The sequence below is a fragment of the Rhodotorula toruloides genome (genome assembly GCF_000320785.1).
Source record: "Rhodotorula toruloides NP11 unplaced genomic scaffold Scaffold3, whole genome shotgun sequence".
Classification (NCBI taxonomy): Eukaryota; Fungi; Basidiomycota; class Microbotryomycetes; order Sporidiobolales; family Sporidiobolaceae; genus Rhodotorula; species Rhodotorula toruloides.
Window position 1 is genome coordinate 551,716 of NW_015622963.1, and position 14,683 is coordinate 566,398.

Consider the following 14,683-nt stretch of genomic DNA (forward strand, 5'->3'; position numbering starts at 1 on the left):
CGAAAGATCCATTCGCGACTCCTGAAGAGGCGAACAAATGCGCGAGCGAGCAAGGGGTCAGCTGTGCCGCGACGACTTCGACCAGAAGAATGAGGCGATTCCAGCGCTTCATCCGGAGAGCAACCCAGCCGGCCCGCCAGAAACTCGATGGCTTCGTCACATGTCTCGTCGGCATGCGTACGAAGCCGGCAAACGCTCGCCTCGCTCACATTCGTCTCATCGCCTCGGACTCACCTCGAGTTCCCGCCTCACCATCTAATCCTCGCGCCGCCAGCCCATACGCCTCGCTACTGACCTCTGCCATCCCAAGGCACGCGCGGCAGCCGCCTGACGCGTGTGCTGGTTGAGATCGGGTCGCGAGTTGATGAGATGTGCGTCGGGGACGAGAGGAAGGCCGACGAGTCGCGCAGGTTCGCCGTCAAGCTCGATAGCGTTCAGACCAGCGTACAAGCACGTCTGACCAGTGACAGGGCTCAGCGAGAGTCGAGGCGAGCGGTGGAAGAGGCAGCCCCACTTTCTCGCGTCTCGTCTGGCAAACAGAACAGCGAAGCGTTCGTGAAGAGCTGTTCAGCGCGTACTTTGCAATGCGATGGTATCATAACGATCGTGGGAATATGCAAGAGAGCGGACGAGGGGATTGAGAGGGGTTGAGAGAACGTCCGCAATGACAACTTCCCTCTCCTGCTGCGTCCATTCAGTCGACGAAGGTGACGGCGTCGATGCCAATCGCACGACGGACGTAGACAATGGCGGCGATCTCCTTGACGAACTCCTCGAGGACGATGACATTGTCTAGGATGGCCGAAAGCGAGACGGGCTTGATTGCGGCGTCTTTGGCGGTTGGTCGCGGCGCAGAAGGGCTCGTGCTCGTTGCGGACGACGAGCTCACTCCTGGCGAGGCAGAGGCGACTGGCGACCGACCAGACAGGTGCTTCGTCGGCGAGTCGGCCGGACCGTTCGAGTCCAGCTCGTCGTCTTCGTCGCCGCCTGACGTCGACCAAGCGAATCTCGACTGTTGCGTCCGTGCAGGCGTTGCGACAACGACTGGCTTGACCGTGATGGCGCCGGTCTCGCGATAGTGCGCTGCGAAAGGCGAGGCGGTGCCCTGCTGCCCGTCCGCGCGACCTGATGCTGAGACCCGAGCAGCCGGCGGGCGGGATGGAGGCGTCCGAGGACCGCCGAGCGACTCTTCAGATGTCGATCGCCTCAGCTGGCTGGGCCGGGTGGGCGTTGCGAGAGCGTTTGGCGAGGAAGGCGAACGCTTGTGGGCGGGACGTCGAGGAGAGAAGAATGCACCGAAGCCGAGTCCTGGCGACTTTTTGGGCGCCGTAGGACGTAGTGAGCTCGGCTGGTCAGACGCGGGCGGGACGAACGCGGACTCCTCGACGGCGGCGCCGCCCAAGTCACCGCTTTCAAGCGCGTCGGCCAGGTTGTCGGCGAAGAAAAGACCCTGACGACGCTGAGAGAGGTAGTCGTCGAACTGCGGGATAGTCGAGCGATACCTCTCGATTGACTTGGCGAGCGCATCGAGGATGGATAGCAGGCAGTCTGACGTCGCGAGTGCCGCTCGCGTCGCAGAGGGAGGGGGGTCTTCGGTGAAAACATTTGGCGAAGGTGAGAGCGGAGCAAAAAGGGCGTCGCGTCGGCTGCGTTCTTCGAGCTCGTGGTCAACGGATCGGTCGTCACCGTCATCGCTTCGGCTCGATTCGCCAAGTCTTCCGTCGCGGTGGAGGAGTTGATCACTCAATACTGCACGGCTATTCGGCTTGACGACGGGCAGTAGCCAGCCTTCGAGGGACCGATAGGGCGAGAGTGCGAGTGCCGCGAGGACCGCAGTGAGGGCGAGGTTGACGTCGGGAGGATGCGAGAAGAAGGCGGAGAATGAGTCGAGCAGCAGCGCGATGAGCTTGCTGGAGGGTCGCAACTTGTGGCGATAGCCGGTCTTCGCGTCGGCGCACTCTTGGCCAGTCACGCTCCTCGAGGCGCCAAACAGGCCAGTCCGCCGCCGATCCCACTGCAGACGTTCGGACGCTTCCGACGCCTCCCGAACTTCGTCCATCGACGCCATCAGGCCGCGACGGAAGCCGGCTTCGGCTGCCAAGCTCGCTTCGGCGTCTCGCAGGTAGTTCGCGAAACCGGTCTTCGTGATTTCGGAACCACCGCCTGCGCTGCGCATTTTTCGATAGGACGGGTCGATGATGCCAATCAACGAGAGCAGGGTGTCGAGGGTGTCGCGATGGAGAGAGGCGGAAGGGGTTGCAGGGAGAGCCGACCTGAGGACTGGTCGCAGAGCTGCAGGCGTCTTGTCGAACATGCTCAGTCGACCTGCAGCCTGCGGCGTGATCGGCGAAGTGGTTGAATAGACGAAGTCTTCCTCGTCAGAGTCGTCGTCGAAAGACGCGGCGGCCGGACGGTCGGCGGTGGACTCGCCCGCCTCGTCTTCAGCCGAGGTGGCAGGCGTCGAAGCATGCTGACGAAGTGCGACCGGGAAAGAAGTTGAGGACGCATCGAGGACCGGATCGAGCAGCGCGAGCGACCAGCGGTCGTGCTCGGCGAGGAGGGTCTGAAAGAGCTTGAGAGCGGCTGATGAGATGGACGACGAAGGCGAGTCGATGTGAGCGGTCAAGAGATCGCGGAGGGTGAAGCGGCCGTCCGAGGTGAAGTAGTCGGATGAGGGTCTGGTCGAGCGCTCGACGAGGAGGAGAGCCGACGACTTCCGCCTCTTCACGTTGGCCTTGCGCGGCGACAGAAGCGACGGCGACGGATCCGCAGCCCGCAGAGTAGGCGAAGCAGTCTCGAGAGGTCGGCTGTCGTCTTCTCCGAAGAGGAAGGCGAGTATCGTTGCTTCGAGTTTCGAGCCCTCGTCGACCGCGCCAAGTAGCGAGTCGATGTAGCTGAGGACGGCGACTGCCGAGCCATCTGCCTCGGAGCACTCGAGAACGGACGGATAGAGGACGCTCTCGAGGAAGAGCTTGCGAATGGAGTCGAGAATGGCGAATGTGAGGGCGTTGACGATGAGCCGCTGTTGTCGCACGTCCTCGCCATCGTCCATGGTTCCGTTCGTCGATGCCGCGATGCTGTCGCATAAGCGCAAGACGTCCTGCGTGAATTCGACCAACTTGAGAAAGTTGTCGAGCGCCTCTCGAAAATCGGTCGAGCCACTGAGGCCGTACCCTTCCGCTCGCAGTCGCGCCTCCTCCTCCTCCTTCCGTCGCTGGACATCTTCAGCGTTCGCCTCGTCATGGAGTGCGCCCATACCGCCCAATACCATGCCGCCGTTGGCTGAGGGACCGCCTTCCGTCGCGTGCGCCTGGCCCGCGTCTGCCGATTGAACGAGAAGCTTGCCCGGCAGATTGCCGTACAAGGCTCCCAGTCCTGCGCTCAGTACTTCAGCGAAGTCCGACTCGAGGAGGTACTCCGCAAAGGACAGGACCGCGTCGCGCGCTGCGACGGGCGGAATGAGCGTCGCCATAGACGACGAGAGAGGCGTAGACGAGGCGGAAAACGGTGCGGAGAGGCTCAAGGCGATGCCGACGAGAGTAAGGATACCGGACCTCGCAGTGTCGCCGAGTCGCCCTTCGCGATGGATGAAGCGAAGCAGAAATGAGAAAAGGACGAAGTCGTGCTCGGCTCGGCGGCGGGGAGACATGGTCGATGTGTTTGATGCACTGAACGCTCGCGATACGTCGCTCATCGTCGATTGTGACAGTGTTGGAGAAGAAGGGGGTTCGGGGAGGCTGCCGATAACAGAACGGCTCATCGCCGCGTTTATTCGGGCAGAGACGTCGGGACGGCGCGAAGTCGTGGGTTTGTCGCGAAAGAAGACGGCGAGCAGTTCGGGTTTCTGCGAAAGACGACCGTGAGCAGGAGATTAAGCGGAGGAGAGCACAGCTGCACGCACAGTTCTGATCCGCTCTGCGACGCTCGACATCGCCTCGACGACCAAGACTTCCTCCTCAAGAGCCAGCGCTTCCTGGGCCTCGACGTAATGACGAAGGAGGGCCACGCTGTCAGAGAATAGGTTAGCGGGTAAGTATAGGGCGGCGGGTGGAACCGAACGTACAGCGGCTTGTTGACGGCAGCATGCGTAAGCCACGCCTCGTCCAGCTCGGTCGCAGTTCGCCCGTACCATCGCAGCAGAGGTTCTCGTACGTTCGACAGTTCGTCTCCCTTCGCCAGCTCGACCAGTTGACCGAGAGGATTGTCCCGAAGAATCACCTCGAGTGAGGGGCCCACTGATGACGAGGCGTGTCCTTCCGCTTCCTCCGCCTTGAGCTGCCTCAAGAGGGCACTCAGCAGCCTTTCTGCCTCATCTCGAGCGGCGTCTGGCGATGTTGTTGCGGAAGGGTCGTTCAAGAGGTTCGAGAGTTGATGGAAGACCTCCTCAGCTGTGAGCTGCGTGCGAGGCGGAGCGGTCTTGCGTGGAGCGGGAGAAGCGAGCTTCGCAACCTTTGACCACATGGGCAGCGGCCCAGGTCGAGCGAGCGTGAAGCGTTCAAGACGAAGAGGAACACCGCCTCGTCCGGGAACGCATTCTCGTTGCCGGCAGCCTCTTCCAGTGTTTGCAGTTTTCTCGTCGATAGCAGTACAACAGAGGCGACGAGAGGCGGGCGAAGACATGCATCGCGAGCAGCGGTTTGCCAGAAGACGAAACACAGGCGCGATCTCCTTCCGGCTGTTACTTGCTGTAGAGCATGCAGATAGTCAGCACTGTTGATCAAGACGAGCAAAACAAAGCCAGCGCACCGGTAGAACGTGCGGCGGAACGAGAAGTGGAGCTGGAGGACACCGCGGTCGAATGAACTCCTGAAGCCGCGCTTGTGCGAGTGCTCCCAAGGCTTGTTGACGATCGTGAAGGCGATGTCTTCGTAAGGCGGGCCGGCTGAAAAGACGATGGTGCAGATGTCCGGGTTCTCCTTGTTCTTGACGATGCGGTACTCTGCGGTGAAGTGGAAAATCAGCGCGAGTTCGGCGGCGACGTTATGCTTGACTCACGAGGCGCCTTCGTCTTGTCGATGAGATCCGGGTAGAAGACGTTAAACTTGTAGCCCTGGACGACCTTGGGCGGCGGGTTGTCGGAGCTGCACGAAGCGAGAGTCAGGAAGGCGGGCGGGACGAGCGCTGCTGAACCGGACGTACTCGTAGTGCGTCTGGTTGTACTTGTTCCACTCGTATCCCGTGTGCACCTTGTTGAAGTATCGGGGCTTGCGCGGGCGGTACTTGTCTTCCCAGGTGTAGGACTGTCTGGACAGCTCTGCCTCCATGTTGAACAGCTCTTCCTCGTCGTCGAAGCCTTGGCCGACGGCAGCCTGGTAGATCTCCTCGTCCTTGCTGGGGCCCTCTTTGGCCTCGGTCGGACCGGCGCGCTGCTTGACGACGAACCGAGCCTGAGCGACGGCGCGACGAGCCGAGTACTGCGTGACGTATTGGTCAGTGTCGCAGCGAGAGACGGGTGAACAGACGGGACACGCACCAAATTCTGACGGTCAGTCGCGGCGTCAAGGACCTGGCAGGTCCTGAACTCGTCGGCGATCTTGTTCATGAGAGGCGGCTCCCAGGCGTCATTCCACGCCTCGGCGACGATAGGCTCGACCGCAGGTCCTTCTGGCTCCGCCTCCTCCTCCTCAACCTCCATTTCCTCCTCCTCGACTTCGGGCGCGGCAGGGACCAGAGCGCTCTTAACCTCCTGGGCGTACCGCAGCGCCTCGTCGCGCTGCTTCTTCCGCAGCTGCTCGAGACGATTGTTAAGCACGACCTCGTGCATGTCGCGCAGCTTGGCCTTGGCCTTCCACACGACGAGCTCCTTGAGCAAGCCTTCCCAGTAGTCGACGTCGATCGGCTCGCCGCTCGCGAGTTTGGCCTGGACCTGACCCTGCAGCTGTACGAGCTGGTCGTAAGATTTGCCGCTGAGCAGCCGGGTGATCTCGGCCTTGACGGAGGCATTGGCGCGAGTCTGGGCGGCGTAAGCGGTGATGCCCATCTGCCGCTCCTCGCGAAGTGCCTCAAGCGAAGCGGACGAGACGATCAGAAGCGACCGCCAGAACTCTTGATGGGCCTCGATCTTCTCCAGCGAGAGGTACATCTTGATGTCCTCGTGAAGCTCCTCGGCGTCTTCGAGCGTGAGATGCTGCGGAAGAAAGGCGTCAGTTCGCTGACGAGAATCAAGGAGAACTCTCCGACTCACTTCAAAGATCGCGTACGGCTCCTCCAGGTCGACCTCGAGACCCTCGCCCTCATCCTCCTCCTGCTCGTCGTACCCTTCGTCGCCCGGTTGCAGCGGCGGCTGACTCCACTTGAGATTGAGCGCGAGGAAATCGATCGGCTTGGCCCGCCTCTCGCGAACACGGATCTCAGCGCGCCGCTTCGCCTGCTCAAGATGAAAGTCGTCCTCCTTGTCGATCCAGGCGGCCATCTGAGCCGACTCGGCCATGCGCGCTTGCCGCATCGCCTCTTGCTCGCGCAGGATGGCTTCTTGTTCGCGCTCGGCACGTCGTCGGTTGAGCCTTTCAATCTCTTGCTGTAGGGGTAGTGTGGTGTGAGCGCCTGGAGCAGCGGGATGGAAGACGAGCGACGCACCTGACTCTCCATCGCCCGCTCACGGTCGCGCAGAAGCGCCTCCTCCTGCGTCAAGCCCATCTTGCGCTCCTTCTCCCTCTTCTTGCCCCAAACGAACTTGTCGCCGAGGTTGGCATCGTGGAACGGGTTATCCTGCGCCGAGTAGAAAGCGACTTCGGCGGCGGCGAGGCGGGCTTCTTCTGGCAGGAGGAGGGCGGCGTCTGCCTCTTTCTCCTTCTTTCGCGCGGCCTTGCGAGCACGGCGTTCCTCGGACGTCTCGCGGTGCTTGTGCCTGTGCGTACGAAACAAGGAGACGGAGGAGTCAGTACGAACGGCGAACGTCGTCACTCTGGAGAGCCGCGACGAGTCCACACGCACCTCTTCGAGTCCCTGTCCCTGTCCTTGTCCCTCGAGGACCTTTCCCTGCTCCCACTCCTCTCTCGCCTACTACTCCCCCTCTCCCTCGACCCGTCCCGGCGGTCTCTATCTCTGTCCCTCCTCTCATCCCTGTCCCGCTCGTCCCTCCTACTCCGCTTCGACTCCCTGTCCCTGTCCGAGTCGCGGTAGTCCCTGTCCCTGTCCCGCCGCGAAGAAGAGGAGTGGTGGTGACGGTCGTCTGGCGAGGCGGAGCGGCGGCGCGAGGAGGAGTGCCGGTCGCGCCCGCGGTCGCGGTCGTAGTCTCGCCGGTCGTACGAGCTGGACATCCTAGCGGTCGAGCGTGGGAAGCGAGTGGATGGCAGGAGCGAGAGTTGGGAGTTGAGAGGTTGCTCGACAACGACGAAGCCTCGACCCGCTTGAAGGCTTGTTGAGCCCTGCTATTGCTCTGAAGGCTGCTATTGAGTGTATCAGTAAACCCTGACCGCCCACTGAAGCCGCCTCCCTCCATCTGCTCCCCCTCACGAGCCTCATCAGCCGAACGACCTCATCGCCCTCTCACGGCTCAAAGCGAACCTCCAATGGGTCCAGACTGAGCATTAGGCAGACAAGTATGTCTAGCGCTCCCATGACGGACCGAAGGAAGGCAGCTGACGAGCCCCCTTCCAGCCCGATTGTCGCCTCCCCCCTCGCTCCTCTCCTTCCCGCCCTTTCGAGCTTCCTTCCCTCGGTTGACTCAGGACCGCGATGGCCGACATTCTTCTCGACATCCTCGGGACTTTCCTCGACGGCCTGCTCACATCCTTCTCCTCCACCCGTCCGTTCCCCCTCCCTTCTCCCCGTGTGACAGAGAGCTAACGTGGGTCGTACGCAGGAACGGTCTTCTCAGCAGAATGTGGAGCAGCATGTTGTCCCTGCGCGGCACCTTGTTGTAGCGAAGAAGCGGGGTGGGATTCGATTCCTGAGGAGGAAGAGGTTGCGAGTGAGGAGCGGAGGGCGGAGAGAGGTGGTGCGCGAAGGGGAGGGTATGGAGCGGTAGGTGATGGGGATGCGCAAAGACGGGAGAGGGAACGAGTGTTACGAGAACCTGGGAGGAAGCGAGAGATGCGTTGCTGAGGAGGCGGAACGGCAGTCCCGCTTTTCCTTGCTGCAACCATGCAAGTTGAAGGCACTGCATTTTCACTTCGCGTACACTGTTCTCCTCCATTTTCCTCCTTAAAGCGCGCTTCGCATTTAGTTCCCAAGCCTAGCAAGCAACTTCTTCGCCATCGCTCCGGCGCTGGCGGGGTTCGCGCCCGTAATGACGAGCCCATCCTCGCAGACTTCCTCTCCCCACGGCTGGCGGGTGTTTTGGAAGTCGGCGCCGACCCCGCGGAGCTGGGTCTCGACGAGGAAGGGAATTTCCTGCGCAAGGAGGGGTTAGCTGGATTGGGAGAGGGAGAGGGAGGGGACGCACGTCGACGAGGCCGGCTTGCTTCTCCTCTTCGTTGGAGAAGCAGGTGACCTATGGTTGCGGGGTCAGCGCGGAGGAGCGGGACGACGAGGAAAGAAGGCTCACCTTCTTCCCCTTGACGAGAGCCTCGCCCGTCTTCGGGTCCTGGCAACCAAGGAACACAGTCGGGGCATGGCAGACCGCCGCGACCGGCTTGTTGGACGAGAGGAACGAGTGGATGAGGGCGATGCTGTCCTGGTCCGTCGTCAGGTCTACAACTCGAACGGGGGTCAGTTTCCGAGCTACGCCAATACTGTAGAACTGTAGAAGGTGCTATTCTCACCAAACAAAGGTCCGTGCCCACCAATAAAAATCTGACTTGCGTAGTCGTCGGCCTTGACGTCGACGAGCTGAATGAGGCGAGGGAAAGGTCAGCGGCCGTCCCAGGATAGAGCTGGCGCCGTCTACGCACCTTCTTGGTGTTCTCGTAGAGCTTCTTGGCCTCGGGGTCGTTGAGGAACTTGGTAGCCTCCTCGTCCTCCCTACGAAGCGAGCGTGCGTCAGTGAGGAGGAGAAAGTCAACGAGGACGAACGCCCGCGGACTGACTTGAACATCTCGACCGAAGAGGGGTCAAGAGGGGCCTTTCCACCCTTGGGCGACGCAAAGGTGATGTTGTACCCGGCGTTCTTGAAGACGTAGTAAGGGTGGGCGGCCTCGGGACTGCGGGAGGCGAAAGTTGGTCAGGGAGCGTCCGCCCGCTTCTTTTAGAGCGCTGTACGCACAGGTACCATCCCGTGGGCTTGCCGCTGAGGAACTTGTCGTGCGAGGTGAGGACGAAGAGGATGTTCTGTGCGGTCGGGCGTTTGCGAAGGTCAGCGGATTCGCTCGATTCCCTGGTAGCTCTGTCGCCCGTTCGTCTTCCCACAGCCATGCGCACATCGCCAGCGTCCTTCCATCGTCGTCGGGAGTCGACCGAACGTGAGGGAAGAGATCGTCGCTCGTGGAGGATGGCGGGAAAGAGGACGAGGACAAGAGAATGGATGCGCCGGCTTGACTGGTTGTGATGCGCACCTTGTTTGCAGCCATTGTGAGAGTGTGCAGAGTGACTGAGTGAGTGGAAAGAGGGAGAGAGAGAAGAGCGAGAGCCAGAGTGACGCTGGCTGCTCGCCGAGTTCGGACTCTTGTCTCGGACGACGACGACGAAGTGGAGCACCTCCCAAGCTCGCTTAAAAGTGCTGTATACAGTGCTACAGTGCTATTACAGTGCTACTACACCGCCAGAGCTCATCGGCGATGGACCCACTCCCGCACGGCCTGCCCCTCCGCTTCCACTCGCTCGACGTCCCCGACCCAGGCGGGCGCAGCGGCGGAGACGCGCTCGTGGACGACCTCGCCAACTCGTTCGTCGACACTGTCACCCTCGGACCACTCAGGAGGGCTTTCTCGGGCTTACGAGGGCGCGGCAGGGGCGCAGAGAGGGCAAAGGTGCTCGTCGGAGGTGTCGAGGGAGTCGTCCACCAGGTGCGTCCAGGGGCTCGCGTGGGGCGGGCGGCGCTGTCACGAGCTGCTACGAGCACTACAAGAGCTACTGTGCAGCCCGCGCTGCCCCTTGTGCTGCCGCCGCCGTCCTCTCGTCCTCCGTTCGCTCACAAGCTCCTGGTTACGTCGGCGTCGACAGGGCGAACTGCTGCTCGTGATCGGTCCGCCGACCTCGAACGCCTCGATCCTCGTCCGCGCACTCTCGTGCTGCTCGGACCTGCCCCTCTCGCCCTCCTCTCACCTCGACTATGGCCTCGTCGACCATTCGCACGCGAATCGCCTGACTCTCACCTCGTCCCTCGCGCGATCGGGCACAGGTGAGCGGAACCTGCGCTCGCAGGTCGTGTTCATGGACGACCGAGACGTACACTTTGCGTCCCTCTCGCTCGAGGCGACTCTCAAACCCGTCTCGCACGCCAAGACGCCCGAACACCGGCAAGACGGCTCGACGAGGCGCGAGTGGGCCGAAGCAAAGATGCGCTCGATCGTCGAGGCGATGGGTTTGAGTCATGCCTACACGACGGCGGTGGGAAGCCCGCTCGTGCGCGGCTTGTCCGGCGGAGAACGGAAACGCGCTTCGCTCGCAGAGGTACTCCTCACCCGCGCGGCAATACTCCTCCTCGACGGCCCGTTCAATGGACTGGACTCGTCGACGGCGCTCTCGATGCTGCAGTATCTTCGCACCTGGGCGACCAGCAAGCGCCGTTCGGTCATCATCGCAACTCCGCACTGCGCCGACTCGCTCTACGAAGAGTTCGACAAGGTGCTCGTCCTCGATGCGCGAGGACGGCAGGTCTTCTTCGGGCGGACGGCGGACGCCCAGCCGTACTTTGAGCGGATCGGGTTCAAGAGGAGGACGGATCTGGGCGAGGGGACCGCCGAGTTCCTCGTTGGCTGCATCGAGGGCAGGCACAACGATGTCGAGCTCGAGCGGCGGTGGAAGGCGTCGACAGAGCGAAAGGCGCTGGTCCACGAGATCGAGGAGGTCTACCCGCAGCGGTACCCTCTGTCGACTTGCGCCGACCCGCTCTTTGAGGCTCTCCGGGACGAGAAGAGTCGCTTCACGCCCGCCTCGTCGCATTACACCGTCTCGTTCCCGCGCCAGGTCGTTCACCTCACCCGGCGACAGTACGCCCTCATCCGCTCCGAGCTTCCCGCCTACGTCACCAAGACCCTGATCAACCTCCTCCTCTCGGTGACGGTCGGCACGCTCTTTTTCCGCCTCCCGCCGGTGACCGAACACGCCTTTACGCGCGGCTCGCTCCTCCTCCTCTCGATCATGTTCAACGCGTACCTCTCCCTCGCCGAGTTGGGCAAGACCATCGAAGGACGGGACATCGTCAAGCGCCAGGGCGACTACGGGTTCTTCTCTGCCTCGGCACTGGCCGTCGCACGCGTCGCGGGCGACATCCCCCTCATCGGCGTCCAGTGCCTCCTCTTCGGCACGATCACCTACCTCCTCGCGGGCTTACAACCCTCGCTCGAGCGCTTCCTCATCTACCTCATCTTCGTCTACGCCACCGCGCTCAACCTCTCGTGCCTCTTTCGGATGGTCGCAGCCTTCAGCCCGGGCTTCGAAGGCGCGATCCGCTTCTGCGGAGTCGCGCTCAACGTGCTCGTCATGTACGCGGGATACTTCATCCCTACGCCTTCGATGCGCCCCTGGCTCAAGTGGATCCACTACGTCGTCGACCCTATTTCGTACTCGTACGAAGCCGTCCTCGCCAACGAGTTTCACGCACTCCGACTCGAGTGTTCCCCGAGCGATATCATCCCCTCCGGGCCATCTTACGACTCTTACGCCGCAGCATTCAAGACCTGCTCCCTGCCCGGGTCGAAACCCGGCTCACTCACCGTCCTGGGCGACTCGTACCTCTCGCTCACCTACGACTTTTCCTTCGCCCGTATCTGGCGAAACCTCGGTATCCTCGCTCTCCAAGCGGCGGTCTTCCTCGTTGTTGGAGTCGTCGCGACGGAGTTTTTGAGCTTTGCGGAGGGTGGGAGGAGGAGGGTGTGGAAGCGCACTAAGGCTGTCAAGCGGAGGTTATTCGGTGCGAAGCGGGAGAAGTTCGAGTACAAGGAGGCGAACGGGAATGCTGCCGCGGTGAATGGAGGGCGGAGGCCAAGCGAGGAGGAGCGCAGGTTGATCGAGGTGGACGAGTCGGGCGATGAGGCCGCGTGGGATGTTGAGGCGCAGGAGGGAGAGGCGTTTGAGGAGTCGAGCGTGATTGAGACGCCTGTGTACGGCTCGGACGCGGAGGACGAGAACGGCGTGACGGCGGAGCAAATCGAGGGGTCGGTCCTTGCGGTGCGTTCCCGTTCACTCCCGTATCTCGTTGAGCCTAACTGACGAGGCGAGTTGCCAACAGTGGAACGCCATCTCGCTCTGGGTCGACACGCCTCTCGAGACTCGCCGACTGCTCGACCGCGTCTCGGGTTATATCAAGCCCGGGCGAGTCTGCGCTCTGCTCGGCGCGAGCGGTGCGGGAAAGTCGACTTGTGCGTGCGCTCCCTCCTGTCTTCGACTCAGGTGCTGACGAGCGTTTCGCAGTGCTGAATGTTCTGGCTGGCCGGAGTATTGGAGTTGTCAGGGGGACGATTCGAGTGGATGGGAGCGAGCCGGACGCCGAGTTCTATCGGACGACGGGCTATGTTGAGCAGTTCGACCTGCACGGTGCGCAGCCGTGCCTCACACGCGCTTGAACCGCTAGGCTAACATCCCATTCGTGCAGACGACCGCTCCTCCGTCCGCGAAGCCCTCGAATTCTCCGCCTTACTCCGCCAAGACGCCTCAATCCCCGACGCCGAAAAGCTCGCCTACGTCGACCACGTCCTCGACCTGCTCGACCTCACCCACCTCCAGGACGCCATCATCGGTACCCCCTCGGCAGGCTTGAACGCCGAGCAGCGCAAGCGTGTGACTATCGCTGTCGAGGTTGTCAGTCGGCCGGCTATCTTGTTCTGCGACGAGCCGACGACGGGATTGCCAACGAAGAGCGCCTTGAGGGTCGTCAAGCTTTTGCGGAGGCTGGCCAGGACTGGACTGGCGGTCATCTGTACCATCCACCAGCCGGTGCGCACCTCTTTCGCGCACGAACTCGCAAGACTTGTGCTGACCTCCCTTCGCCCGCAGTCCGCCGAGACCTTCAGCATCTTCGACGATGTCTTGCTGCTCCAGCGAGGCGGTAAGCAGGTGTACTTTGGACCGCGCAAGGACGCCGTCCGCTACTTTACCCCGGCAGCCAAGAGCGACCTTGGTTCCGACTCTTTCGTCAATCCAGCCGACTTCCTCCTCGACGTCACCAAGACTGGAGTCGACGTGCCTGACGAGGACCTCAGCGATGTGCACGACCTCGATCTCCTTGCAAAGAAGTGGACCTCGTCGCAGGAATACGGCGCGGTCAAGGCGGAACTCGTCCGGCTCGGCGCCCCTCTGCGACAGACAAAGGCGACCGCGATCATCCGCAAGGCGCCTCCGCCAGCGTCGTCAGTCTGGCGACAATGCGTCCTCCTGACAAAGCGAGTCTCGAAGCACTACTACCGCGACCCGTCCTTCTCGTATACCAAGCTCTTCACCTCGACGATCGTGCCCGCCATCATCGGTCTCTCCTTCTTCCTCGTCGGCCACGAGAACACAATCGTCTCGTTCCAGAACCGCATGTTCAGCGTGTTCCTCCTCCTCTTCGTCCCTGTCGTCTGGATGAACGCCATCATCTTCAAGGTTCACTCGCTTCGCGGGTTGTGGGAGGCGCGTGAGCGGCCGAGCAGGATCTATGGGCGGACTGCATTCGTGACGAGCTTGCTCGTCAGCGAGATCCCTTACTCGCTGCTCTGCGCGACGACCTACTTCGTCCTGTGGTACTTCCTCGGTGCGTTCGCCTCCTCTCTCCCGCCGTTCACCACGTCTGACTCGTACGTTTCGCGCAGTCGGCTTCCCCTTGAACGCGTCGACGATCGCCTTCGCCTTCCTCCTCATCCAGATCTTCTACTTCTTCCAGTCGACATGGGCGCTCTGGATCGTCTCGCTCTCGCAGTCCCTCGGCACCGTCGCCAACCTGCTCCCGTTCTTCCTCGTCGCCATGGAGGCATTCAACGGATCGCTCATGCCGTACGCCCAGATGCCCCGAGCCTGGCGCTGGCTGTACTACGTCTCGCCGTTCCAGCACTACATCCGCAGCATGCTCGGCGGCCTCCTGCACGACACGCCGGTGCGGTGCGCCCAATACGAGGTGGTCTCGTTCAGGCCGCCGCCAGGCTTGTCCTGCGAGGCGTATTCCGCCGACTACCTTTCGCGTCACGCCGGCTACCTCCTCAACCCATCCTCGACGTCGCTCTGCGACTTCTGCCCGATGTCGACTGGCGACGACTTTCTCGCGTCCCTGAACATCTCGCACAGCGACCGGTGGCGCTCGCTCAGCATCCTCGCCGCCTACTGCATCTCGAATCTCGCCATCACCTATCTCCTCATCTTCTTCCCGCCTCGCATGCCGGCTTGGGCGTCTCGCATCTTCCGTCGCTCGTCGTCAGGAGGATCAGGAGGACGGAAAGGAGCGGAGGAGGTCGCAGCGGAGCACTGGGCGAAGGAACTCCAGCTCGAGCGGGATCACCCAGAGACGCACGCCCACCCGGTCGCCTACGATCCCTTCTCCTAGATCAGTAGACGCATGTCCTGCTAGACCACAAAAAGCAGCTCACACGAGCGAGTTGTCCTCGCCCCCGCGTCCCCTGGCCTCGCTCTCGCACGAACCTCTTGCTCCTGATCCCCGCTCGCGCCCCTTCCG

General features: G+C 62.2%; 5 protein-coding genes across 5 annotated transcripts; 2 read left to right on the top strand and 3 right to left on the bottom strand.

Moving 5' to 3' along the window:
- Window positions 1-694: 694 nt before the first annotated feature.
- Window positions 695-4,461, bottom strand: RHTO_04778 (retinoic acid induced 16-like protein family protein; the record flags this gene model as incomplete). Its single annotated transcript, XM_016418442.1, has 3 exons — window positions 695-3,844; window positions 3,902-4,007; window positions 4,064-4,461. The coding sequence occupies 3 exons, from the start codon at window positions 4,459-4,461 to the stop codon at window positions 695-697; spliced, it is 3,654 nt and encodes a 1,217-aa protein (XP_016275718.1).
- Window positions 4,462-4,678: 217 nt separating this feature from the next.
- Window positions 4,679-7,259, bottom strand: RHTO_04779 (Cactin; the record flags this gene model as incomplete). Its single annotated transcript, XM_016418443.1, has 8 exons — window positions 4,679-4,685; window positions 4,747-4,939; window positions 4,996-5,081; window positions 5,140-5,414; window positions 5,474-6,127; window positions 6,185-6,517; window positions 6,577-6,847; window positions 6,934-7,259. The coding sequence occupies 8 exons, from the start codon at window positions 7,257-7,259 to the stop codon at window positions 4,679-4,681; spliced, it is 2,145 nt and encodes a 714-aa protein (XP_016275719.1).
- Window positions 7,260-7,288: 29 nt separating this feature from the next.
- Window positions 7,289-7,865, top strand: RHTO_04780 (uncharacterized protein; the record flags this gene model as incomplete). The annotated part of the gene is made up of 4 exons (XM_016418444.1): window positions 7,289-7,310; window positions 7,428-7,541; window positions 7,600-7,747; window positions 7,805-7,865. The coding sequence occupies 4 exons, from the start codon at window positions 7,289-7,291 to the stop codon at window positions 7,863-7,865; spliced, it is 345 nt and encodes a 114-aa protein (XP_016275720.1).
- A 298-nt stretch (window positions 7,866-8,163) lies between these two features.
- RHTO_04781 (ThiJ/PfpI domain protein) lies at window positions 8,164-9,449 on the bottom strand (the record flags this gene model as incomplete). The annotated part of the gene is made up of 8 exons (XM_016418445.1): window positions 8,164-8,334; window positions 8,387-8,434; window positions 8,489-8,634; window positions 8,706-8,772; window positions 8,835-8,904; window positions 8,970-9,083; window positions 9,146-9,210; window positions 9,435-9,449. 8 exons carry the CDS (start codon window positions 9,447-9,449, stop codon window positions 8,164-8,166), a joined length of 696 nt encoding a protein of 231 aa, XP_016275721.1.
- Window positions 9,450-9,656: 207 nt separating this feature from the next.
- RHTO_04782 (ABC drug exporter AtrF) lies at window positions 9,657-14,554 on the top strand (the record flags this gene model as incomplete). The annotated part of the gene is made up of 7 exons (XM_016418446.1): window positions 9,657-9,884; window positions 10,042-12,210; window positions 12,272-12,401; window positions 12,454-12,576; window positions 12,635-12,975; window positions 13,036-13,771; window positions 13,830-14,554. 7 exons carry the CDS (start codon window positions 9,657-9,659, stop codon window positions 14,552-14,554), a joined length of 4,452 nt encoding a protein of 1,483 aa, XP_016275722.1.
- Window positions 14,555-14,683: the final 129 nt, after the last annotated feature.